General features: G+C 39.7%; 1 protein-coding gene across 4 annotated transcripts in view; it reads right to left on the reverse strand.

Moving 5' to 3' along the window:
• Positions 1-25,459, reverse strand: part of Sphkap (SPHK1 interactor, AKAP domain containing) — a 142,333-nt gene extending 116,874 nt beyond the window's left edge. For 2 of the 4 annotated variants that reach the window (XM_029480139.2, XM_029480132.2), the window contains exons 1-2: positions 25,150-25,459; positions 3,037-3,115 (exon numbers count right to left, since the gene is read on the reverse strand). In XM_029480139.2, coding sequence (XP_029335999.1) covers positions 3,037-3,115; positions 25,150-25,177 — 107 coding nt within the window. In that variant the 5' untranslated portion in view covers positions 25,178-25,459. Of the gene's footprint in view, positions 1-3,036; positions 3,116-5,986; positions 6,104-25,149 lie in introns of those variants that run through there. The other 2 variants (XM_029480134.2, XM_029480138.2) reach the window with 2 other exon arrangements.
• Between the last annotated feature and the right edge of the window lie 660 nt (positions 25,460-26,119).

Consider the following 26,119-nt stretch of genomic DNA (forward strand, 5'->3'; position numbering starts at 1 on the left):
TCCTTACCTTTCAACATCAACACATGCCAACTGCCACTTAAGGCGTTCCATTTGTAAATTTGGCTTACAACTTAAATAGGAGTATCTTAGAATCGTCAAACTTTATCTTTAAACCTATGATAGTTCTGACTCACCATAAAGATCCCATGAAAGACAACTGTGACTCTGACTAGTCATCCTTCCACAAAGCCATAGGTTCAATTATGACATCACATTAAGGGTTTTTCTATTAGTGTTCAAGTAAGTCAAATATTAACAACACAGTCTTAATCTCAGTTTCTTTTTTTTTTTCAGTGAGGGTGAGGTGTATGTGGAAATCAGTCCCCCTAAAATGCAAGTGCCAGTGGTCATATCAGGTATACGGGGGTAATCTACACGGACTCCAAATGAAACATTTACATTTTACATTCTCATTTATTTATTTTAGAGCACACAAAACATCTGTACATCCTGATTGAAGTATTTGATGCCTTTAGGACTGATGGAAAAAAGTGTAAAAATATCCACACATTAAAAATATTCTATAGGAGAAGATTCATAGTCCATTTTAATAAGTCAGATTTAATCATTTTTTCTCTTTTTTCTCATAGAGCATTATGGCATAATACATGTTTAAAGACTTGAATTGGCCTGTTTTTTGACCAATCATTACGCCTTGGCATATACCCAAAAGATGCCCCAACATATAACAAGGACACATGTTCCACTATGTTCATAGCAGCCTTATTTTTAACAGCTAGAAGCTGGAAAGAACCCAGATGTCCTTCAACAGAGGAATGGATATAGAAAATGTGGTTTATTTTTTTTTTTTATTTATTTATTTTTTTTGAGACAGGGTTTCTCTGTTTAGCTCTGGCTGTCCTGTAACTCACTCTGTAGACTAGGCTGGCCTCGAACTCAGAAATCTGCCTGCCTCTGCCTCGGCCTCGGCCTCGGCCTCTGCCTCTGCCTCTGCCTCTGCCTCTGCCTCTGCCTCTGCCTCTGCCTCTGCCTCTGCCTCTGCCTCTGCCTCTGCCTCTGCCTCTGCCTCTGCCTCTGCCTCTGCCTCTGCCTCTGCCTCTGCCTCTGCCTCTGCCTCTGCCTCTGCCTCCCAAGTGCTGGGATCAAAGGTGTGTGCCACCACTGACCAGCTATGTGGTACATTTATACAGTAGAGTACTACTCAGCTATAAAGAACAATGATTTCATGAAATTCATAGGCAAATGGATGGAACTAGAAAATATCAATCTGAGTGAGCTAACCCAATAACAAAAGAACACACATGGTATGCACTCACTGATGAATGGATATTAACTCAAAAACTCAGAATACCCAAGATACAATTCACAGACCACACAAAGCTCAAAAAGAAGGAATGTCAAACTGTGGATGCTTTCGTCCTTCTTTAAAAGGGGGAACAAAATATTCATAGGAGGAAATACGGAGACAAAGTGTGGAGCAGAGACTGAAGGAAAGGCCATCCAGAGACTGCCCCACCTGGGGATCTATCCCATATACAGTCACCAATCCCAAGACACTATTGTGGATGCCAAGAAGTACATGCCAACAGAAGCCTGATATAGCTGTCTCCTGAGAGGTTCTGCCAGAGCCTGACAAATACAAATGCGGATGCTTGCAGCCAAACATTGTACTGAGCACAGGGTCCCCAATGGAGGAGTTAGAAAAAGGACCAAAGGAGCTGAAGGGGTTTGCAACCCCATAGGAAGAACAACAATATCAACCAACCAGACCCCCCAGAACTCCCACAAACTAAACCACCAACCAAAGAGTACACATGGAGGGACTCATGGCTCCAGCCACATATGTAGCAGAGGATGGTCTTGTTGGGCATGAATGGGAGGAGAGGCCCTTTGTCCTGTGAAGGCTCGCTGCCCCAGTGTAGGACAGGGAGGTGGGTGTGGATAAGTGGGTGATGGAACACACTCACAGAAGCATGGGTGAGAGTGTGGGGTAGGAGGATTCCTGGAGGGTTGGAACCAAGAAAGGGGATAACATTTGAAATGTAAATAAAGAATATCTTAAAGTTTAAAAAAAAAACTTGAATTGGGGTCCCATTCGGCTTTCATTGCACTGACTCTGGGAATGATATTTATTCTTGTTGAGACATTTAATCTCTGCTAAATGAGGCTGATGTTAATCACTTTATAATATCCTTAGTGTAAAAAGGCAACTTCAATGAAAAATAGACACATTTCATTGAGTACCTGTTCTATTCATTGCGACAAGACTTTTACAGTTGTCATTTCCTTGTCTTGGTGACATGTCATGGTAGGTGTTCCTAGCCTGTTATATTCATAAGGACACTGAGCCACAGAGTCTGTGTTTGTTCAGATTGTTACTCAGAAGGCTGAGTCTAGAAGAACCTGCCCCCTAGTCTACAGTCTTCCCTAGACTCCCAGCTGTTCTCACATGGTGTCCTGCCATGGAGAAATGTTTTTGATAGGATTTTCTGATTTTATTAAATTTTGGGGTCTAGAGAAAAGCAATGCCGACTGGGAGTAGGATTGGCATGGGAAGCTACCTTCAGGGTTCCAGTCGGGTTGGGAAGTAGGTCATCAATAAACACAACAGTGGGTATGGGCTTGCAATGAAGATGGCGCAGAAAGCAAACCTGGTTTTAAGTTTTGGGACACAGAGTTCTGCCTAAGTAAAGTTCTGACTACCTTTCATGGCACTTAGATGTCTCCTATTTTCTTAAGAGTCCATTAAACTGGAAAAAGACAGGAAGACACTGAGGGATGGAACATAAGTGTTCACAATATTGAAATATTTCCTAATGCCTTAAAGTCTTTTCAGCTGGAGAGGTGCATGGCACTGAAGGGATAGAACACAGAGGTTAAATGTGACAGTAAACAAGAGGGCAGGTGTACGCCATAGTTTGTGTTTCCACAACTGTACCATCAACCAATAAATCTAGAACTTCAGGGTCAAAATATTCATCCATGTACCCTGGGGCCTCATGGGTACTGTCATTAAGAAGACCCTGATCATGACTTGGCATTATAATCCCCTGGACCCCAGGCCCCACAACCAACCTGGATTCTTGGCAGTGTCTCTTGACCGGCAGGGCAGCAGAAAGGCAGGTAGCAGAGTTTGGTTCAACTACCCACATGGCTGATGGAGAGGACCACACCCACCATAGAGGGGTTAGAAACACCAGCAGATTTGGAGAGGAAGCCAGAGAAGAGAGGATGGGGGAAAAAAGAAAGAAGTTTTAGTATCATTTAAGAGGAAAGAAAGATTCACAGCATGCCAGTTTTTGCATATCGGTGGCTAAATGGGCATGTTCTAGCAAATACTTGAAAATTCAGGAAAGGATCTAGGGATTCTAGACATTTGCATGTATGCAATCTGACTTGGAGTGGCTTGGGTCGCAATGGACTTGTATTTGTAACTGTTCATCACATCTTCATTCATCAGAAATAGCTTCCATTCTGCAGGTAAGAGTCTCAGCCCTTCTCAATTCATTTTATGCACTTTTTCCCCTGACTAAATTTTAAGAGCATAAATAAGGCAATGCATCATTTTAGACATTTGTTCTCTGAAATATTTGTAGCCAAGCTTTGTATGTGATGTATGTGTGTAAGCTCAGTTTACTTTTGGAATGCAAATTAATAGTCTAAGACTTTAAATCTCAGTGCCATGAGATGACTGTAACTATGATGGGGCAATACATATGGCTAGGAAGATCTATCCAGCCCAGCTGGAGGTGAAAAGGAACTGTCAGTAAAATAGTATTTATCTTATTGCCTCATAGCTACTGGGAACTCAGAATACAAAGCAATCTTATTTTGTGAGTGAAGCTAATAGATCCATACCAGAGACCTCAGCAGCAAAACCCCTGGTGTGGGACTGAGAGGGACAAGCATGAGAGTGACCATCTTTGGTGAGATGAAAATACCTTCATTTACTCTTGCAGGCTATTTTTCATGGAGCACAGAATTTTAAACTAGCAATTAGTCTTTCTGACATATCCAAAATATCACCTGTTTGCTTTGATGAAGTTGGCCATCAATCTAACTGTTGGTTTTGAAGTTTTAAGGTCGCAGATTTTTTTTTTCTGACTCTTATTTAAAAAGATCTTTTAAACATGTTTTTAGCCTGGTGGTACTTGCTCACAAGTACATTTTATACTGTGTGTTCTTCTGTTCTTTTGATAAGTTTCAAATATCTATTGGTAAGTTTCAAGTATTTATTATCATGCTGGAACCATGGCACATCAGGTGAAAGAGTGTGTGTTTCTCTCGAACAGAACCTGGGTTTGCTTCTTAGCACCCCTATGGTGCCTCACAACCATCGATAGCTCCACTTCCAGATGATCAACACTCTCTAATGAACTCTGCAAGCAACAAGAATCTCAACAAGAATATATGTTGCCCATACACACAAGCAGCAAAATATTTATTCATGTAAAATAAAATGAATAATTGTAAAAAGAAGTATTAGCAATTTTAGTTGTGTTTTGTGGTGGTCGTGGTGGGGACGATTCATGAGGCTATGCCGGGGCCTAGCAAACACAGAAGTGGATGCTCACAGTCAGCTATTGAATGGAACACAGGGCCCCCAATGGAGGAGCTAGAGAAAGTACCCAAGGAGCTAAAGGGATCTGCAACCCTATAGGTAGAACAACATTATGAACTAACCAGTACCCCCAGAGCTCGTGTCTCTAGCTGCATATGTAGCAGAAGATGGCCTAGTTGGCCATCATTGGAAAGAGAGGCCCATTGGTCTTGCAAACTTTATATGCCTCAGTACAGGGGAATGCCAGGGCCAAGAAGTGGGAGTGGGTGGGTAGGGGAGGGAGAGGAGGGCATGGGGGACTTTTGGGATAGCATTGGAAATGTAAATGAAGAAAATACCTAATTAAAAAAAAGAAAAAAAATACTAGAGCTAAAATTCACAGTCATTTAACAGTTACTGATTATGAAAGAAAGGACATAACTAGAAAGGATAATGGTGTCAGCGGGCTGTGAGGTTGGGGAAAATGTAAGATGAAGGAGAGTGAGGAATATTTATAAACAGAGACCAAAAAAAGAGAGACCTAGCTTGTTGACTGAAAAGGTTTCCAGAGATAATAGTGGTGCAATGCAGAAGGCAATAGTCGTTATCTAGCCTGAAGATGCAGCAACTTCACACCGTAGCAATAAGCGATGGCAAGAACAATAACATCAACAATAGCAAAGTTAGTTATTCTGTCGTTTAAGTAGTAGTCTTATGTAGCTTGAATATTCTCTATCAGAATTGCTTAGGATCAGAAATGTTTTGGTATTAGACATTTTTTTGGGGGGGGGACTGGAATATTTGCATACACTTAATGGCTTATCTTGGAGATAGGTCCTAAGCCTAAACCAGGGTTTATTTGCTCTGTGTAGAACTAGTACACACAGTCTGAAAGGAGCATTATACAATATTTTCAGTGTCCCTGATCTCAACTGGAACTGCCATATGAGGTCAGACATCAAATATCCCCTTGTGGTAGTTTGTCAGTACTTGAAAGTTTTGGACACTGAAGTCTTAGATTTGCATTTATAATCTGGGCACACTCATCTTGCATGCCAATTTTGAGAAGTCAGTCAGTTACTTTCCATTTTACATAAAGAGTGTTGGCAGAGGTGGCCCCACAGTTCTTTTTTTCCCATTCATTTCTGTATTTATCCATTCATTTGTTTGTTCATTCATTCACTTTACATCCTGATCACTGCCCTCACTCTACTTTAGATTTTTAAATGTGAGCCTTTTCAAATAATATTGCGAATTGTTCCTTAAAAACAAATAATTGTTAGAGTATGCATCATGGTTTTAGTTTTTAAAGTATACCTTGCATATATAGGCACCACATAGCATATTTATTCTAAAATAAAGCAGGCAATTCCAACTGACTGGGACTCATGGAGGCTGGCAGAGATCAGAGAGCCTGTATGGGTTGGACCCCATACATACATATGCCATGGGAGAGTAACTAGGTGTTCTTTTTGGTTTCCTTACAGTGTCTCTGACTCCTTTTCCTGTTTGTGGGACCCTTCTTCTCCTACTGGGTTGTCTTGTCCAGCCGTGATGTGATGGTATGATGCCTGGTCTTATTGTAGCTTGTTATACTTTGTTGGGTTGATGTCCTTGGGAGGCCTGCTTTGTTCTGAGAGAGGCAAAGGTGGATGTATCGGAGGGAGAGGGGAGGTAGAGAGAGAGACTGAGAAAAGGTGATGGAGGAGAAACTGTAGCTTAGATATAATATGTGAAAGAAAAATAAAAAATAAAATAAAGCAGGCCCTTAAAACACCCAGGTAAAGAAATACAGGATGTGAATTTATTGATAATGTTCTTAAAATGTAATATAACACTATTCTATCATTGAGTACATAGGTTTGAGTTTGACATGGTACATGTCTCAGACACATAATGGAGTGGATGATACTCTATGCAGGACCGAAACAGCTTTCGCCACCAACAAGTTTTACACTAACAGAGACTGAATAGCCCAATCCTGTGTTGGAAAGGGAAACTGAGGGGTTGATCTTTCCACAACCCTACTCTCATGCTTGATTTAAGAAGCAACTTCAAAGCATCAGATTTTAGCATGAGGCACAAAAATGTGTGAAAGGATAAAATATTTCCTTTCTTCATTCTCACATGAATTTTAATTACCTCAAAACAAACTTATTTGTCAATAAATGGACAAAGTACAAGTCCTCATTTGAGTCCTAAAGTCTAATGTTTAGATGCCTGCCACGAACACAGAGAAAAGTATATCTGCATATTTCACCTCATAAAAAGTGTGGGAGCAAAATTACCAGTTAAAGCAATCTCAGGTTATAAAGAATGTTTGTATTTTAGTATCTGATTAGTCTTCTAATTGTGTATCTGAAGGAAAAATTCCTCTTGAATAAAATAATAAAACCTTTTGTTGGGTTATCACTGACTAAATTATATTTTGACACATGTGAATAAACCATTTTAAAGCTGTCTTATAAGGTTTACTATTTAGCCCAACTAGAAAGACCTTTAAAAACAGTATCTAGTGACTTTCCTTCCTTGTAAGTACATTTATTCCTAGTAACAAAGCCATTCCCTGAGGACCACCAGTCATTATCGCGGTGTTCAATTGCAGTTTTCCATCCCACTTACTGTCAATGATTGTGGGATCCCTGGCACAGTTTTCTTGTTGTGTCTAACACTACCATGCTCTCTTACAGAAGATGAGTTGGAGGCTAGGAGACAGGCCTAGCACCTCCATCAGAGGTTAGCTGAATATCTTTGCCATTCATTCAGCTGTCTTGTTGCTAAGAGTGAACTGGGTTAGTCTTCTTTGCTTTCTAAATGTAAATAATGAAAAAAAAAGTAACTGACATCCAGACTCTTACACATTTATAACTTCATACAGCTCTTATTAATAGAAGACTGCTATTACAGCCTGTATGAATCATATCAACAAGAAAAAAGAAGTGCTCTCTAAAGAGATCTCAAAATGTGCAGAATAAAAATGCCCATGTTAGATTTTTATAACTTTATATACTCTGAAATAGCCAAGATTCGGGAAACTTGGAACTTTTCTTGGAGACTGCATTTCATCTTCTCCCGAGAAAGCAGAGCATGGAATTTTCCTGAGGCTCTGAGATGAGCATGTTTCCTAATAATTAGGACAATAGAGCCATTGGCGCAGCAGGTCTGTGTTGCTGCCTCATTAAGTGCTGCTGGGGAGAGTGAGTTGAGAGGAGAAAGTGAGCAAACACAGCCATGGTTGTTATGTAAAGACTGTCTTGCTGTTAAGTAACTTGAGACACACTAGTTTTCTTGCATAAAATATGGCAAGAGAGCCACCACGGATTTCCAAGAGACATCCTGCAAAGTTAGTATTTCTTGCAAATTATACTTGTAAACAAATGGAGCTTTCATGGGGATTATGTAGGAGGAGTGAAGCCTCAGAGTGTAAAAGTCCTGCTTTCCTGTGTCTCAGGGAGGAAACAGCAGGTTGTAGGTTTATTAGCTGTTTCTAGGCAGAGTGGAATGGACTGTGTCCTATATAGAAGAGCATCATGGTGAGAAATGTCTTCCCTTGGGAAGGATGATTTAAGCTAAGATGTGTCACCTAAGAGAACAGGATGGTTTCTTCTTCACCTACTTTGAGATGAGAGTAGTACTTGACGTGTTTGCTTGTAATCTGCCTGCACTGGATTCCCCAACACCTGATGCATGGATCCCAGCTGTAGCTATGAACCAGCTACAAGATCTAGACACAGATGCTGCTATAATCTGGATCTTTAGCATTTAGAGACTGGGTTCCTTGAGTGATACGCTGGAAGAGGCCATGTGACATTTAGCAGTTGACATAGTGAGAATCTTTAAATCATGACTTTTTTTTTGAAGTAAATGGTAGTGTCTTTTTCACTTTTCCTCTTTCGTTTCCTGGCGGTGAGGAACATGTGCTTTTCTGCTGTGATATAGGGAAAATTTCCAACAGTGGGTCCAACTGATCATGAAAAGATAATTTAAAAGTCTGGTTATAAGTGACCTCTTTCTTTCCTTCCTTCCTTTCTTTCTTTCTTTCTTTCTTCCTTTCTTTCTTTCTTTCTTTCTTTCTTTCTTTCTTTCTTTCTTTCTTTCTTTCTTTCTTTCTTTCTTTTCTCTCTCTCTCTCTCTCTCTCTTTCTCTCTCTCTTTTTCTTTCTTTCTTTCTTTCTTTCTTTCTTTCTTTCTTTCTTTCTTTCTTTCTTTCTTTCTTTCTTTCTTTCTTTCTTTCTTTCTTTCTATCTTTCTGAGTGCTCTGTCTATATGTGCACCTGCATGCCAGAAGAGGGTATTAGATCCCTCTTCTGGTCATGGGCCACCATCTGATTTCTAGGAAACTGAACTCAAGACTTCTGGAAAGACAACCAGTGTTCTTAACTGCTGAACCATCTCACTGGACCCCATTGAATACAATCTTGGACTCAGGAACCCAACCCTGTATCTTCCTCCCGCCACACAGCCCCCCACCCCACACCCTGGACCATTATACAGCACTACCCAGCTCTATGGGCACAAACTGGTGTATATTGAATATCATGGAAACACAAATCATGTCTATCTAAATATGTAAGTTTTTTTCACTAACAGCTTCAAACAATGCAAGACAGAACAATACTTGTAAAATGAAAATGAACAAGGCAGGGTCTAGATGATGAGAGCAGAGTGGAGCATCTGGATCATTAGCAATGGAACATCTGCTACTCACCTATGCTATTTTTGTTGTTTAAATAGAAATTGCATTGAGAGGAATTATGAGTCCATTTGGTCCAATGCAGGTGTTTGTGTTGCTTTGGGATTAGAGGTGATCATATTTTAGACTGTAAGCACTAAAGCCTGGAGGGTACTACTGTAGTTTGATTGTTTAACAGTTGCTATGAAAACTATTACTGCAGAACATTGAGAAAAGACATCAACAAATGTGACACTGCTTATTTTCAAAGATAATTTAGATGACTACAGAAGGGCAGTAGATATCTTGTCTAAGTTTAATAATTATGTTATTTAAAAGGAAAAGAGCACCAGCCATGAAAGTAGGCATCAAATGTTAATTACGGTTGGATTTTGCATGAAGTATAGTTGTATAGCCTGATGCACTGTGCTTAAGACCAATGTAGAAATGCCAGGGGACAGCAGCATGTCAGACATGATGGAGCAAATTATGATAGAGAAGCTTGCAAAAGGCCAGGGAGTCTGCAGCAGGGTGAGCAACACACACAGACTTGTTTATTATGGGACAATTATCTAGAGAATTTAATCAGCATTGCTGAGCAGTGTTGGCCATATATCTAAACTTCTTCTACTCACTGCTCAAACTGGCTACTAATAGTTTTCATCTGTTTTTCTCTCTTACAGACCTGAGGAAGAAATGTGAAAGCATTCACACACAGACACACAGATACAGAGACACAGAGACAGACACACAGAAACACACACACACACATATCACACTATACCAAACACATCAAACACACACCACACACATCACACACACACCACACACATCACACACATACCACACATACCACACACACCACATACACACACACACCACACACACACACACACACACACACCACACACATCACACACACACCACACATACCACACACACACATACACCACACACACACACACACACCACACCAAACACACAGACACAATACAGAGACATACACAAAGACACATACCACTTATACATACCACACCACACACATGGACATAATATACACTCACACAAAGACATATAACACACACACACCACCATACAAACACACACACAACATACACACATCACAAACATACATAACACATTATACATACCAAACACCCAGACAAACTACAAAAACACACAAACACATAGACAGATACACACTTACATACCTCATACCATACATACACACATATACATATCACACACACACACACACACACACACACACACACACATGATTGCAATTGGAATTTACCTCTTTCAGGTCTACCTCTGTAATTTTATTCTATGTTAAGAAGTCTAAGAGACCAATTACAAACAGATGTTGTACAAGTGGTTAAACGGGCCATGAGTTGGCACTATTCTAGAGCCATCCGTTTATCCTAAAGGTTCTCATCTCTCTGATACATTCAGCCTAGAATCATATTTCTACTTTCGTCACCCTACTTTTACATGAGCTTTGGAGTCCATCCACAGCTGCTGGTCATCCATATGCACTTTTTGTTTTCTATCTATTGAAATTCAACTTATTTTCATCTGATCTACTTTCTTCCCCCTCCCCCACAAAGGAATTTAGGAATTTCAGTTGTTTTTGTTTGTTTGTTTGTTTTGTTTTTTGACATTAAAAACAAGCCCAGATATCCCAAACCAAAGATAAGTTGGATTGATCTTCGACCCTTTCCTCTCTATCTTGAATATTTACTCTGTTATGAAAATCTTCCAGTTCAGCTAAGTATGATTTGCTTTGCATCCCGTTCTTTGCATTTTCATTATCCCTGTGAATATACAACCCATCCTCCTATATTCTAGATGACAAAAACAACACTGAAGGATGAAATAAAGTTTGAGGGGAGGGATTAAATGAAAATCATACATTATTAAAGTCATTGAAGTGGGGAGGGAGACCAGAATGAAGTCTAAACTCAACTATGCACAGGACAGGAGAGTTTCTTAATGGCAGGAGTACTGAGTAGAGGGCTTGCTCAGGAGCCATATAGAAAGGGAAAGCACATTTTCTAACATTTCCATGAGCTGACATGGTTTTACACTTTGGTATAAGACACTCATAAATATTAGCTTCCTGCTTTCCTACAGATACTCAGAGATGCAAGCTCTCTCTCTCTCTCTCTCTCTCTCTCTCTCTCGTTTACATTTCAAAGATATGGCTCCTTGGTCCTTCAGGAAGACAGTTCTGTTATGTAAACTGCCAAGAAACTTTGAAAATGATTCATTGCTCAAAAGATCAGAGACTGAATTACAAATTGGAAAAAAAATGTAAAGACATTACTCTAGGAAATTAGAGTTCTTGGACTGTCTAACATCAGTTTTAAAAAACCTATGATAAAGTTACTTGCTTTGAGAATCAAACTAAGACTTTCTTAGTCAATTGCTCACATGGGGCTTCCTCCCTTCTTCTTTATTCTTATTTCAGATTATAGGGAACTAAAGACTACGCTCTTGTGGTATTTTTGCTACATTAGTACCACTATTTCCTTATATGATAGACTATAAACCAGCAGTTCTCAACCTGTGTGCCATGACCCTTTTGCCGAAGACCATCAGAAAACAACAGATATTTATATTACAATTAATAACAGTAGCAAAATTACACTTATGAAGTAGCAACAATGAAAATAATTTTATGGTTGGGATATCACCACATCATAAAGAACCAACCATATTAAATTGCCATTAAACCAGGCATTAGGAATATTGAGAACCACTGCTTTAAATAGGCTCTGGATAAATATACACATATAGTTTCCATGACATTTTCTCATCTAGTGTGACAATACAGTCTCCAAGAGCATCTAACCAAAACCCTAACACCAGACTTGAGATTTTTCTTTTGAATTTTTGGCCATGTTTGCTCAAGAGACTTCTAAAACATTACAGACTACCTATTACCTCTGGTTGTCTTCCAGAGATAGTAGGTAAGTCCCGATTGCTGAAGACACCAAGCACTTCAAAAACAGGGCTCAGAGACCCCTGAGCTGGATGAGAGCTGAATGATTCCTCCCTGAGGACCAGCCTTCATGGTACCAGAAAGCACCATGCAAGCTTCCCAAAGGAGGAAGGGCATTCCTATCTAGCTATGATGCTTATGCACCACATCAATGACCAGCATGGAAGGACAGACACTGAGTTGTCTCAATATGAGAACAAGAATTTTCACCCATGATTTGCATTTCACCATCAATGAACCATGAAAACTTCACGAGAAATTTTCCCTGAAGCATAGATGTGCAAGACATTAAAGCATGTTTACAAAGTACTTTTGATTATGGTGTTCAACTGGGTGGTCTTACCAAGTGGGTTCCATGCTTTTGTGCTAAGGATTTTATAGTTAAAATGCCTTGTTAATTGGGTTACAGGTATGGTGCTAAATATAGAAATATTAATAGGGTTTTAGCACATATTCCTTCAGGAATTTATCTCATGAACAACAATGGTGGCCTTGTGGAGGAAATCAACAGAAGTCAGAAAATATTTAGAAATATTTAGAACATTCAGCTTTCTCTATGAACCAACCCTTGTACAATCTAGAGTCAACCCCCATTCTAGGCTGTCATTGTCTGTCTCTAAGCAGAGGACTCTACACAAGTAGACCCAGAACAGAAATGCCTTGTGTGCTTGCCATTCTGTTATACATACATTAACAATTCAAAATACGAAGTGGGAGAATGCTGGTGACTTCATGATATAGATGCTAATTTGTAGAAAGGCATCTTTTACATTTGAATTACACTCAGTCAAATCAATTAGATCCATATGTATGAGCCTTTAATCTTAAGATATATCTCTATTTCAACTTGAACAAGACCATTTGGCCATTTTTATTACATTTTATTTGTGCATCCACTCAAAGCTGTCAATATCTAGTGGAAAGGGTATGATGAAGTTAATTCTTTACTGTTAATATCAATCCCAAGGAGTGTAAAGCACACCTGTAATGCATCTTACTATAGTAATTTGACCTCAAAAAACAATGAGATAGCCAGAACACAGAGGTTGGTAGGGAAGCCAGCCCTACTTAGAGAAAGTGTCATGAGGGGGTAGTGAAAACCTAGGAAAGAAAGACTTTTTGTTCCAGAAGAAGCTGAGTCACTAGTACTGCACTCCAAATGGAACAGATCTTGGTGTCCCACTTTCAAAGTGAGCCGAGAGGCAGCTGCCTGCCAGTGAGCATCTGGGATTCGGCAGCCACACCAGGAAGAGACAGTAGAAAAGGTTTACAGTAAGCTTCAGAATCACACATGACCCATGAGAGGGCAGTAGCCCTTTCCTGATAAAAGACAGAGTTCTAAGAACACAAAGAAAATAGTGTTGAACACTTGGTAAATATTAAGGGAAACACTGTTGTGTATGATGACACTGTATGTATGATGTATTTACAGTAGTCAACTGACCAATTCCCTACCTTACAGGCACATGTGTTGTGGCAGTCTTCCTGGAGAGATACAACACACACACACACACACACACACACACTCGCACACACCTACCTAATCACCCCAGAAAGAGTATATGGCAGACAAAATAATGGTGCACCAATGTTGAAATTGGTCAACTGGCAAGTTTTCCATTAGCTTATCAAAAGGTGTATGAGTGATGGAGTATTTACAAGGAATAAGAATAACTTAAAAGTGGCTACATCACTGAAAAGCCCACCCAAACATAGGTGATGATGCCTGCAAACCTGGGGCTCTCTCTGCATTTCCATGCAATGCCATAGTCTGAACAAACCTGCTCTCACACTTTGGCTGCTCAAAGTTTCCACCCCAGCACTGTTCACTACATTTTATGCTGTTGGGAAGGAACCTCGAGAATCTTCCAAGGCAATGTTTTCCAGGACATGATGATCTTCCTTCACTTGCTGGTACCACTTCAAGTTTGTAAGCCTCCTCTTTCATCCAGGAACAGATGTTTCAATCCAGTGCCTGACAATGCTCCATTTGTACATTGTAAAGTCATTTCTCCACTCTTCAAATCATCTCCCTACTCTCTTTCTTCCTTTCCTCCCTCATCTCCCCCTCCTTTTCTCTTTTGCCCCATTCTCTTAAATTACAGGAATGAAGCTACTACCAAGACAACTAACTGTACCAATCTATAATAAGCATGAAAGGTCAACATGTATCCAGGCAGGTATAGGCATACTCAGCACCTTCCTTGCTACAAGCATTGAGAATGTGGTCATATGTCAACTGACATCTTGAAGAAGAATCTTCCTGGTTGCCTTTTCATTTTTTTGTGTGTGAAATATTACAACTTCCTGGGTATCTGTTTCTAGTGTTTCTTGATATCTTTTTATATCTTGAACAACAACAACAACACCCCCCCAAAAAAAACAAAAACAAAACAAACAAACCAACCTCAAATGGCCTTTTAATGTCAACACTCTTGAATAGACCTGGGGATCCTGTGATTTTTTTTTTTTTTAGCAGTCTGCTCTACCTAGCTCTGCTCTCAAGTATTATGCTACTGAAATGGCTTCTCAAATCAGTGTTCTTTTATCTGCAGCACAGGCTACTAAATGCAGTAAATGTGAAGTTTAGGGTTTAATGTCATTATTTTTCTTAAAATATAGAATTGGACAAAATTACACCATGTGGCTATATGTCAAAAAGAAACCCGAGAACAGTCTCACCCTATACTTAGGAAGACAGCTAATTCTATTCCCCAATAAGCTGCTAAATAACAAGACCACTTCAGTGAGCATATTTCAAAGAAGAACTTCAACAGTGCTCCATGTATAGCCTTCATGTATTTGAGTAGTCCTTGAGAACTTGATGGCTATTTCAGCTCTACTACACTTAATGACTCATTTGTGATATTAGAAGAACAAATGGTGCTGTCTCTACTTTAATAAAGATGGAAAGAAAAAGGAGGGAGAAAGAGAAGAGAAAAATGAAAAAATTTCTTGTAGCATTTCAAATGTCAAATTTTAGTTCAATTACTGCCCATGGGAGGCATGAGAGTGATATCCCTAAGAAACTTGGTGACCAGTCCTTAGAAGCCACGAGTATGTTATTTTCTGGGGCAAAGAAGGATTAAGGTTTAAAATGGAATTAATTAGATGGCCTTAGTATACAAAGATTACACTGGATTATCTAGGGTGCAGTATTATTAATAGTATAAGAGGGAGGCCGAAGAAAAGGTCAGATATCAGAGGTTAAGAGTCAGAGGGATGTTATATGACCTCAACACACAAGAACTGCTAGATTTTCAGATGGAGTTGGTAGCTATGGGGCTTGATGTATAGCAGCCTATAGAAATTAGAAGGACCCAGTTCCTTTAGTACAATCTCCATGAAAGAATGTGTCCTGTTGACACTATGCTCATTCCAAGATGCATCAGGCTTCTGAACTGTGAGGTAACAGAGATAAGTATTGTTTTAAACCTAACTGCTTTGAAAAGCAGTACAATTTATATTTTCTTTAACGAATTTGAGTATCTGAAACCATGGCTGTTCTATGAAATTTAAATAACTAGTTCAATAAATTGGCTATTTGTTGTATATTTAAAATGAAAGGAATAAAAGGAAATTGTTATAATGTGGATGTGAAATGTCCCACATAGAAAAATATATTTGAACAGTTGGTACTCAGCTGGTACTCAGCTGGTGGAGCCCTTCTGGAAGGCTGGGCAACCTTTAGAAGATAACTAGCTTTAGAGCTGGGTGAGGGCAGGCCTTGAGATTTAAGTATCTAGACAATCCTTATCCACTCTCTGCTTCCTGGCTGTTGATTCAACAACATGACTGAGCATTTCATATTCCTTCCCCTATGCCTTCCTCAATAAGATATATAATATCTCTTTGTTATAGTAGCACTGGACACCTAAAACTATGTCTTCCTTATCAACTATTTACCTCAGACTTGGGTGGGGAACTAACATTCCAAGCTTCTCAAAATAAAAAAAACAAAAACAAAACAAAACAAAACAAAAAAACATACTTCCAATAGATAAAAACAACCAACAGAACCAAGTAGGATAGAAGTGTTGGAACTGTTGAAAATTAAATAGTAATTTTCATTTGAATGGCTGTGGTGGACCAAGTGGACAGTGTGGAGACTCACATGAAAGCTGTATGATGAAAGCAAATGGAAATTCTAAGTCAGTGAAATATTGGCTTTTGTCAGTCACCAACTGAATTACCTCCACTAAGGGAAGGTTGAGGTTGGAGGCAAAGCAAGAAATAGACTAAGGTAGAAAGTAGATTTGAAGACATCATCTTGAACCTTTTCTAAGTTAATAATGTCAGCAAATCATAGACCCAAGAAGTTTAGAGACTATCACCAGGGTAATATGATAGAGATGCTATCTCACTCCTTGGCTCATTATATTCAAATTGCTCAAACCAAGACAAAGAAAATCTTGAAAGTGGAGGGGACAAAAGATAGGTCACATGGAAATTAGTAATGCTGTAATGAGAACAGCAAAATGGAGAGAGTTGATTCAGATGGAGATATATGACAAAGGACTAGATGCACTGCTCAGAGATAAACACACTATAGCAGGCTGTGGAGGAGAAAGGAGCATGACAAGGAGAACCAAAAGCTGATATTTTCCATTGTTGGTTTGGAGTTAACAGTCTGAGAAGCCAGCACCCTGCATACCACCGGGAGAGGTGTCTCTATCATGAGAAAAGTGCGTTGCTCAGTTTGGTGCAGTCTCCCAAGGGGGAAAGGCTATCATGAAACACCAAGTGGCAAAGATAAAGAGGCATGGTAGGTCTTCTGCATCCCCTCAGAGCCCTAGTTATTGAAAAGACTGGCAGCCCCTAGCCCCAATGTATATACATCTGAAGAGGATGTTATAAAAGACAACTCAGGAGGAGGGAGTAATTATACCCAAAATTTTATTTTGATTATTGATTTTTATATTATTTAATAATATACATTTAAAAAATTTTAATAAAAACTATTTGTATATAAGACCTGAAATGTTGAAACTGCTTGCAGGAGCTAAAACCAAAACCAAAACCAAAACCAAAACCAAAACCAAAATCAAAACCAAAACCAAATACAAAAAGCCATCAATGTTCTCATAGACAAGAAGTTTTTGAAAAGGACTCTAATAGCACAAATAATTATGATAATAATGGACAAATTAGATTAAATTAAATTTAAAACCTCCAAGGCAAAGAAACAAACACCAGAATGAACAGAGCATTTACAGAATATTGAAAATATCTTTGTCCATATACAGCAGATATGTTTTTAATGTTTAAAATATATAAAAACTGCAAAACTTAAATACAGAAAACAAAATTTTGCAACCCACGAATGGACTAGTAAACTCAACAGAGTGTTTTCAAAAGAAAAAACACAAATGGCTAATAAATTTTTGGGAAATATTCAACATCTCTAGTCATAAAAAATGAATATGAAAATTATTTCAAAATTTCATCTCATCCTGACAAGAGTGACTAACATTAAGAAAATAAATGATAACAAATGCTGGTGATGACATAGAAAATGATCAACCCTGTGAGCTGCTGGTGTGATCATAAACTTCTGTAGTGTCTTAGTGTCAGGGTTTCTATTCCTGCACAAACATCATGACTGAGAAGCAAGTTGGGAAGGAAAGAGAATATTCAGCTTACACCTCCACATTGCTGTTCATCACCAAAGGAAGTCAGGACTGGAACTCAAGCAGGTCAGAAAGCAGGAGCTGATGCAGATGCCATGGAGGGATGTTACTTACTGGCTTGCTTCCCCTGGCTTGCTCAGCTTACTTTCTTATAAAGCCAGGACTACCAGCCCAGGGATGGCACCACCCACAATGGGCCCTCTTGCCTTGATTACTAGTTGAGAAAATGCCTTACAGCTGCATCTCATGGAGGCATTTCCTCAAGGGAGGCTCCTTGCTCTGTGATAACTCCAGCTGGTGTCAAGTTGACACAAAAAACCAGCAAATACATTTAGCCACCCTAGAAAGCCTTATGGTTTTCTTAAAACAAACAAACAAACAAACAAGGCAAAAAATCAAACCAAAACAAACCCCTACAAAAATAGAACTACCATGTTCTGGGGAGATACTTGCTCATCTATTGCTGTACTATTCACAGTAACTAAGAAGCAAATGTTTACCAACCGATGCGTGGATAAAGAGAATGTGGTCAATGTAACAACTGTTGCATATTATTCATCACAAAGAAAAATAGAATGATGAGATTTTACAGGGAAATAGGTGGAACCAGAAATGATTTCCTAAAATGCTATACATTCAGAAAGGCAAAAGGATGCATATTTTCTTCCCATGTAGCTCTTAAATTTACGTGTGTGTGTGTGTGTGTGTGTGTGTGTAGGAGGTATAGGTGAAGAGACTAGAAAGGTGATCATGAAAGAAGAGGGGTTTAAAAGGAGAACAACAAAACAAAAAGCAACACAAAACCCTAGACATGGAAAGGATGGAAAGAGACTAACTGGGCCAGCTGGAGATCTGTAGGTGGTTGGGGGAGTAGAGGAGAAGGACCAAGAAAAACAAAATATGTAAGAAAATGCTACAGAAATCCCTTTACTTTGCACACTAACCCAAAAACTCCTTGAAAATAGCTTTCTATTTTGAGCTATATACTTAAAAAGAGTATGTTTCACAAAGTCAAGGGAAAGCAGTCTTAACATTCATTGCTAACAAGCCTTCTCCACAGGAAATACTGAAGGAAGGGTTTTGTTGTTGTTGTTGTTATTGTTGTTTGCTTGTTTACTTTTAACAGAAGCTATGTAACACACACAAAAGCCCAATGTTATGAGAACAAATTATCCAAAACTTCAAAAGTGAAGGAAACTGCATCAAACTTTTTAGAGTATTCTAAAAGTGACTTAATAGAAATATGACAACACACATTGTTTATGCCACTCGTAAAAATAAAATGTAAGCCAACCAAAGGCGAGAATTTGAATGTATAATTAATCTGGATGTGAAGGGATACATTGTAATTTGAAAGTACATTCTGATTATTTAAAGATATGTATTCTAATGTCTGTGGTATCAACTTTTGCTTTAGCAAACTATAAATAGTGAATCAGCAGAGGAGCTAGCATTGAATTATAAGCATTTCCCAATTAATCACAAGTAAAGTACACAAGAGGAAAAATAAATTTACAAAGAAGGCAGATTGTACAAATAGAAAATCTAGCCCCATCTACGATGCTAATGCACATAGGTGAGGTAGTTATATTAAAAGTGATTATTAGCTGGGCAGTGGTGGCGCATGCCTTTAATCCCAGCACTTGGGAGACAGAGGCAGATGGATTTCTGAGTTCAAGGCCAGCCCGGTCTACAGAGTGAGTTCCAGGACAGCCAGGTCTACACAGAGAAACCCTGTCTCGAAAAAACAAAAGAAAAAAGAAGAGAGAGAGAGAGAGAGAGAGAGAGAGAGAGAGAGAGAGAGAGAGAGAGAGAGAGAGAGAGCAGTAACTTTAAATATGAAGATATAGACTAGACAAAGATAAGCCAGAAAAAATAGAGAGAATCTTATAAATATCAGTTAAGGAAAGAAAATACAATGACCACACCTAGAGGTTTTGATGTTGTTTGTTTGTTTGTTTGCTTTTAAGTGGGATCACCAGGTAATCCATAAACAGAGAGCCACTTTTACTCAGTCCCCATACACAAGGCTATCTCAACTCACCTCACAGGACTCTCAGGTGCTGTTATTGTTCCTTTAGTCAGGTGATAAAACTAGTCGCAGAGTTCCTAAAAATCTTTCTTATAGGATAACTGCTAGGTGGCAGGTGCTCTTAGGTGCTGGGTAGCCTTCTTCACTAAGGAATAATCCTTTGAAGCACTTACTATAAACTTGTTTCTCTTCACCCATGGGGGAATCTTAAAGAGAAACGACCCTTCTTCGAAGCTCTCTTGAAGAACTATTTCAGTTCTCTCATATGACTTGATCTTTGTTCTGTCTAGGGAGTTACATGTTCATTCTTATAGGGCCTAATTGACCATCACTGGCATCATAGAAGGGGTGGCATTATAGAAGGTTATAAACAGAAAGGACCCAGATGATTGCTATAGTTCCTGTGCATGTCAGAAAATCTAGGAGGAGCCAATAAGCATCTTAGAGAGAGAGAGTAACTGCAGTTATTTTGTGAAGAGGGCATAAACGTTCTAATATCAAATACACCAGAATTTCTTCCTTCCTCCCTAAAGTTCCATGTAGAGAACTCTCTCACAGACAGACAATTCTTGTCCATGGGAGTCCCTTATGGACAAGGAGCTCTCTGAGAGATGGCTTACAGGAACCACAGAGATGGAGGCATGTGCCCATAAGAGGTGCCAGTAAGGTGAAATATTATTGGTAGATGTCATGAGTATTTTTAAAGGTGTTTTGATTAGAAATTACTTTGAGAATTCCTGTTTCTTTACCACATGCCCTTTACTCAGAAGCACTGTTGGCACTTCAAATCTTGTATGTTTGAATAGATTCTGAACTCCTAGGGTCTCTTTCTCTAGGAAGTTACTTCTGGAGTGGTAGTTCCCTGCCTTTTATGAGCTGGGGAATACCCAATGCAGCTCAACACTGGATCTGAGAAGAGAATGCTACACTCAAGGCTGCATGTGACCTTAACATGCCCCATCCCCAACACACACACACACACACACACACACACACACACAGGAGCTGACCAAACCTTCCTCACGCTCATTTGTAAAGAGGACATAGAAATGAAGCTATGACCCTGCATTTCTGCCTTTCTATGAATTTGAAAACCTATAAACATTCACTAAAACATATTATTGGGTGGCTTTAGCTTAGTATGCAGTTTAGAGTTGTTTTGGTACTTTAAATATAGGGTTTTTTGCCCCCTAGGTCCTAACAATATGAGTGATGTGTTGCTAAATTAAACTTCAGCTTGAGTAAAATAAAAATGACAGGACAATGAAATCAATAACACACCATACAAATATATATGAATATCCCTACAAATATACAAGCATATAAATGCAACAAACACACATACAAACATACAAACATATATGTTTGCACACACAGGCACACCCCCAAACACATATATTTCAAAATAAACTTTTGGGTTCTTCTTCAAAGGCCCATATAAAAAGTATGTGATTAAAATAGAATCCAGCATTCTATAAACAAAAAGAACAACTCTATGTAGTATAAAAATGTAAACGAATATTGAGAAAGAGAATAACTCTTCAACTTCCAATTCTAGCTCAAATGTGGCATAGATATAAAATGATTTTTGCTCTTCTCTTGCTCTTGCTCTCTTTGCCTCTTCCCCCTCTCTCCCCATTCCCCTCCCTGCTCTGTGATCATAGCTGACCTCTACTCCTCTTCTCTCTCTCTCTCTCTCTCTCTCTCTCTCTCTCTCTCTCTCTCTCTTTCTCTGTCTCTATTTACCCCCTCCCCATGCCCTAAATAAACTCTATTGAAAGGTTTTGTTTGTAACTTTTTTTTAAAGGGCATTTCAAGGCTTGTGCTTTGAAGGTAATCTTGCATTCAGGCTGCCCTTAGGTGTCTGAGAATGATGTTACCATTATGGCCAGGCCAGCATTTCTTTTCTCCTATAAAAAACAACTGTGATTTCATAGTCAATATAAGGAAGGGAAAAAAAAAAGGCTAGACTTGAAGCCAAAGGACTTTGAGGTGTCCTAGGTATCATGTATGTGGACTTTTAAATCTGGTATTTACTTTATTTAATTTCCTTTTGCTTCAAAGTTATTGCTAGCAAGTAGAAGTAATATCTGCTATAATTAACTCCCAGGGATGCAATGATCAAATAATCTAATATATGAAATGACACTTAATAAATTCTAAATGTGATTCTGTACACAGTTGCTTATGCAGATGATATTGACTTTCGTCTCTAAAGGGTAACTGTGGTGCAGGAATAACAGCTACAAGAATCACTTAGGAGAGAACCCTCCATTTTTTTTTTCTAAACACCTAATTATGTGATTTAGGGAGATAAACTTCATAAAACAAATAAGTGAAGAAGTGTTTCCAAAACTTTTAGCTGTAAAAGTAGCCAAAAATAGTAGGCAAAAGCCTTCGTTTTCTTTTAAACATTTTATTTCTACCAGACTACTAGCCAGAAAAGAGCATGGAATTCGGGGTTTATAATACATCTGCTGCAAAGGATATTGATTTCTCTAGTGCCTGATTTCCTTCCTGGAGACATTTTTGGGCTTCTCTTTGCAGAGGGTTTTAAAAGTCTTTAATCTGCTTCATACAACTTATATATTTGAAAATTAAAATCATCACAGTGAAAATAAGGTGAAACCTTTGCAAATACAAGGTTAATAGATTATAATGTCTCATAGAACTGTCAACATTTTCATTGTTAAAAAGCCATGTTTTAAATTTACCAAATTATTAATCAAATTCTGGTCTGAGATGATACACCACAGAGTATTGCTGAATTAGTGTCCCAGTTATATTCTGTTTGACCTGAAATCACCAAGCAAGTAAAAAATCCTAACAGCACAAAATATCTATAATTAAACCATTGCCCGGAAATCTTGTTGTTTTTTCTGCGCATTACTGAGTAGATGTCTAAATTATTTTATCTTACTTAAACGAAATGCTGTTATTTTTATCACTGACTTAACTTTATTAAATACTGAGAGTGTTTCTGATTTGTACAATATATGCTTGAACTATAATGATTTGTTATTACTTGATCATTTTGCCACTTTCTCAAAAACACTTGTGTAGAATATCCAACTGCCAGTTCTTCAAAACTCAAGCTTTCCTAAATAAGTCTAGTGATTAATACAAGGCATGCAGGTATCAGTTCAAACTCTAATTCTGCTTTCACATATATGTGGAAAGTTAATTCCCATGGCCTCTCATGAGATCTGATGGGAGAGAAGTTGGGATTCTTACCTGCACTAAAGCAAAGAAATGGACAAAGACGCTCCAAGAGATGAGACTATTATTCTGACTTAGGGGAGAGGTGATGTTTCTTGGTAAGTAAGTGGTAATAGTCAAAAGGTTTATTTCTGGAGATATGCTATCAAGATTCAGATGTGGGCCTTCAATTAGTTTGTTCCCTCTTTATAAAGCCACCTCTGTCACCACCCCATAAAAGATCTTAGTAAGTTATCAGAATTGTTTATTTCTAATACTTTAGGAAATGTTCCAGGATTAGAAGGAAATTCAGTTAGGAATGAGCCACACTCCTGACAATCTGAAAAGGTGGATTTAAAGTAAATAATTCGTTTTTTTTTTTTTTTTTCTGGAATTGAGGGACTACTTAGTTCACCATTTCAGTTTGTAGGAATGGGGGTAGAAACTGAGGATGGGACTTAGGGCCTCATGTATGCAAGGCTGGAGCTTTATAAATGAACTGTATCCTTAGCCCTGAACACTTCAATTCAAAGGAGCATTTCTCCAGGCAGTAAACAGCAAACCTCTAGCTCAACTTTTAAAACGTTGTTGAACTTTTACCTAAATCGACAACAATGGTTAATTTTAAGGCTTTTAAAATCTTCCCTCCCATAGCTCTTACTTGCTTTTCCAGACATGAGGCTGAAATAGAGAGATTCAGTGTTCATCTGTTCCCATTTGAGCCAGAGAGCTAGAGCCTCACTTAAGAGAGACTCCAGGCATTGTATAGAAACCTCAAAGTCCTTTGCTAGATTTACAGAGGTGGGTGATGGATGGGAAGCTGGGGAGACTAGTTCTATCACACAATATGAACACTTGCATCTATAGATGGAAGGCTCTGATCCTTTGAAAGGCAATATGTAACCTGCTGTACCCCCAGCCTTATCCCAGCTCTCCCTCTATCTTGGCTACTGTCTGTGAGCCTTAGCCTGTGAGTATTGGGTCTTCCTGTGTTCCTATGCAACCCAAGAATTCTAGCTCAACTTGTTTATTTCAGTGCTAGACAGTGTTAGCTGAAAACTACCTTAGTTTTTTGGGTTGGTTGGGGTGGGGTGAGGTGGGGTGGGGAGATAAGAAGTAAGAGCCTAAAAGATTAGCCCTGAGCCTCGGTGGAGTTGAAAGGTGGGCCTTTGGGATCTCAGCATGGCAGCCCAGGCTGCAGCATTCAACAGTGCTAGGAGCTCTAGGTGTGAACTGCAAATGCTCAGCTTCCTGCTGGGCAGAGAGCACAAAGGGCTCAAAGCTACCTGCTCAGCTGGGCACCTGAGAGATAGACTCGGTTCAATCCGGAGATTTTTTTAGGGAGAAGAGCAAAAGTCATAGAGTACTGAATTCTCCAGCTGGGTCCGAAGCAGAGCAGAACAGGAGGAAAGAGAGAGGAAACACAAGACCAAACAACAAAACATTGTAACCACGTCTTTCAGGTGGCTGGACTTACCGGTCTGGGGAAGGGACTCAGACACTAGGTGGAACTAGCGCTTCAGAGATGGTACAGGACCAAGGAGGTCTCCTCTGCCCAGGATTACAGGTGGGCTCAGGTTAGTGCCAGTGAGAGATCTAAGAGATCTCCCCTTCCCCAAGCCTACAAGACATTGTAGCTCACTCCAAAGCCCCAAACACTAACCCAGGTTAAGGTCAACAGAACTGGAGGTAAATCAGCTTTGGTCTTGATCCCTCAGGTCTCTGTTCTCCACCTTGGAAAGCATTCCATGTCAAGGCGCAAAACTGCTCCAGATAATATACACTAAAAGCCTGATTCCCCAGGTACCTCGCCCGGCAGAGGAGACCCCACCACCCAACCTCACCTCCCAGCCTTAGAAGCAGGCACCTGGCTCCAGCACACAGGCCCCACCCAGCCGGGCGCCCAGTGGGGTAGCTAACAGAATTGAAGCCCCCACCCCTCCCCCCACCTCCCAAGGGCCGATCCCAAGGATCAGTGGTGCAGGAACTTGACTTCTCCGTGGGAGTCTCTAAGGAGAGCAAAGGGTGGGAAACAACTTTGCCTGTGATCTCTAGTGCCCAGCGGAGTTTGAGAGACATCACATTAGGCACATGGAGAAGCGAGTCTTACCTTTGCACAGAAAGCCGGGAATTGACATCCATGGTTGACCGCAGGCAGAGAAAAGCTGACAGCGCAGGCGAAGGCTAAGAAGCCTGAGCGCCCTGCGCGAGGACAGAGACGTGCAGGCTGGAGCAGCAGTGACTGAGACCCGCAGCGGAGATTGATGCTCGCTCCTCCCTGGCCACCAAGCGCTGCAGAGATGTCTTGGTGGCGCCTCCTGTGGTCTGCTCAGATCTTGAAAACTGCTGGCTGGACTTGACCCTTCAGCTTAATTCCCGCCTCCCTCCCAGGTCTCCCGGGTCTGACTGCCTTCTGTGCCTTTCGCTGTTGCTCCCTGCTCACTCCCCTCCCCTTAGTCCAGTCCCGCCCCTTGCTTTCTCTGGTGAACACCAAGTCTCAGCCCTGAAGTTGTTCATCCACTTGGCTGCATTCACAGGCTCACTTCTGGCAGTTCTGGCTTCCCGCTGCCCCTACTGGTGACACACACATCCCCTTGAAGACCCTCTATTTGTCCTCTACAACAAAACAGGAGGTGAAGGCGTGGTCACTTGTGTCAATGTATCCAGCTCCTTTGCTTTCTTCTAAGCCTCTGTCCTGTTTTAACTCTCTCCTGTCTCCATGTAACTCATTTTCCTTAAATGGGACACCATCATCTCTCACCTGTTTGACCCTATGAGGAGATAAAACTTTCAAAACTCGCGACAGTGGCCATCCTTCTGAGGCAGCTTTCAGAACCGGAAGGCATGCTTTACTGATGCTCTATTGTCTGCTCAGCATCTCTTTGAGCCGAAACAGACTTTTTTTTTTTTTAAAGAAAGAAATCAAGACACTGATGATAGCAACTCTCTGTTAAAAAGAGGGCATGGAACCTCGTGCCTTTTCTTTTTTAATTGAAAAGCAAACTAAAAATGAATACCCTGAGACTTCCAGGAATGGGAAGATGAGAAAAATAAAATTTCCCCTTTTGCTTCTTGTAAGT

The sequence above is a fragment of the Mus caroli genome, unplaced genomic scaffold (genome assembly GCF_978045245.1).
Source record: "Mus caroli unplaced genomic scaffold, Mus_caroli_1 scaffold_1, whole genome shotgun sequence".
In the NCBI taxonomy this organism is placed as follows: Eukaryota; Metazoa; Chordata; class Mammalia; order Rodentia; family Muridae; genus Mus; species Mus caroli.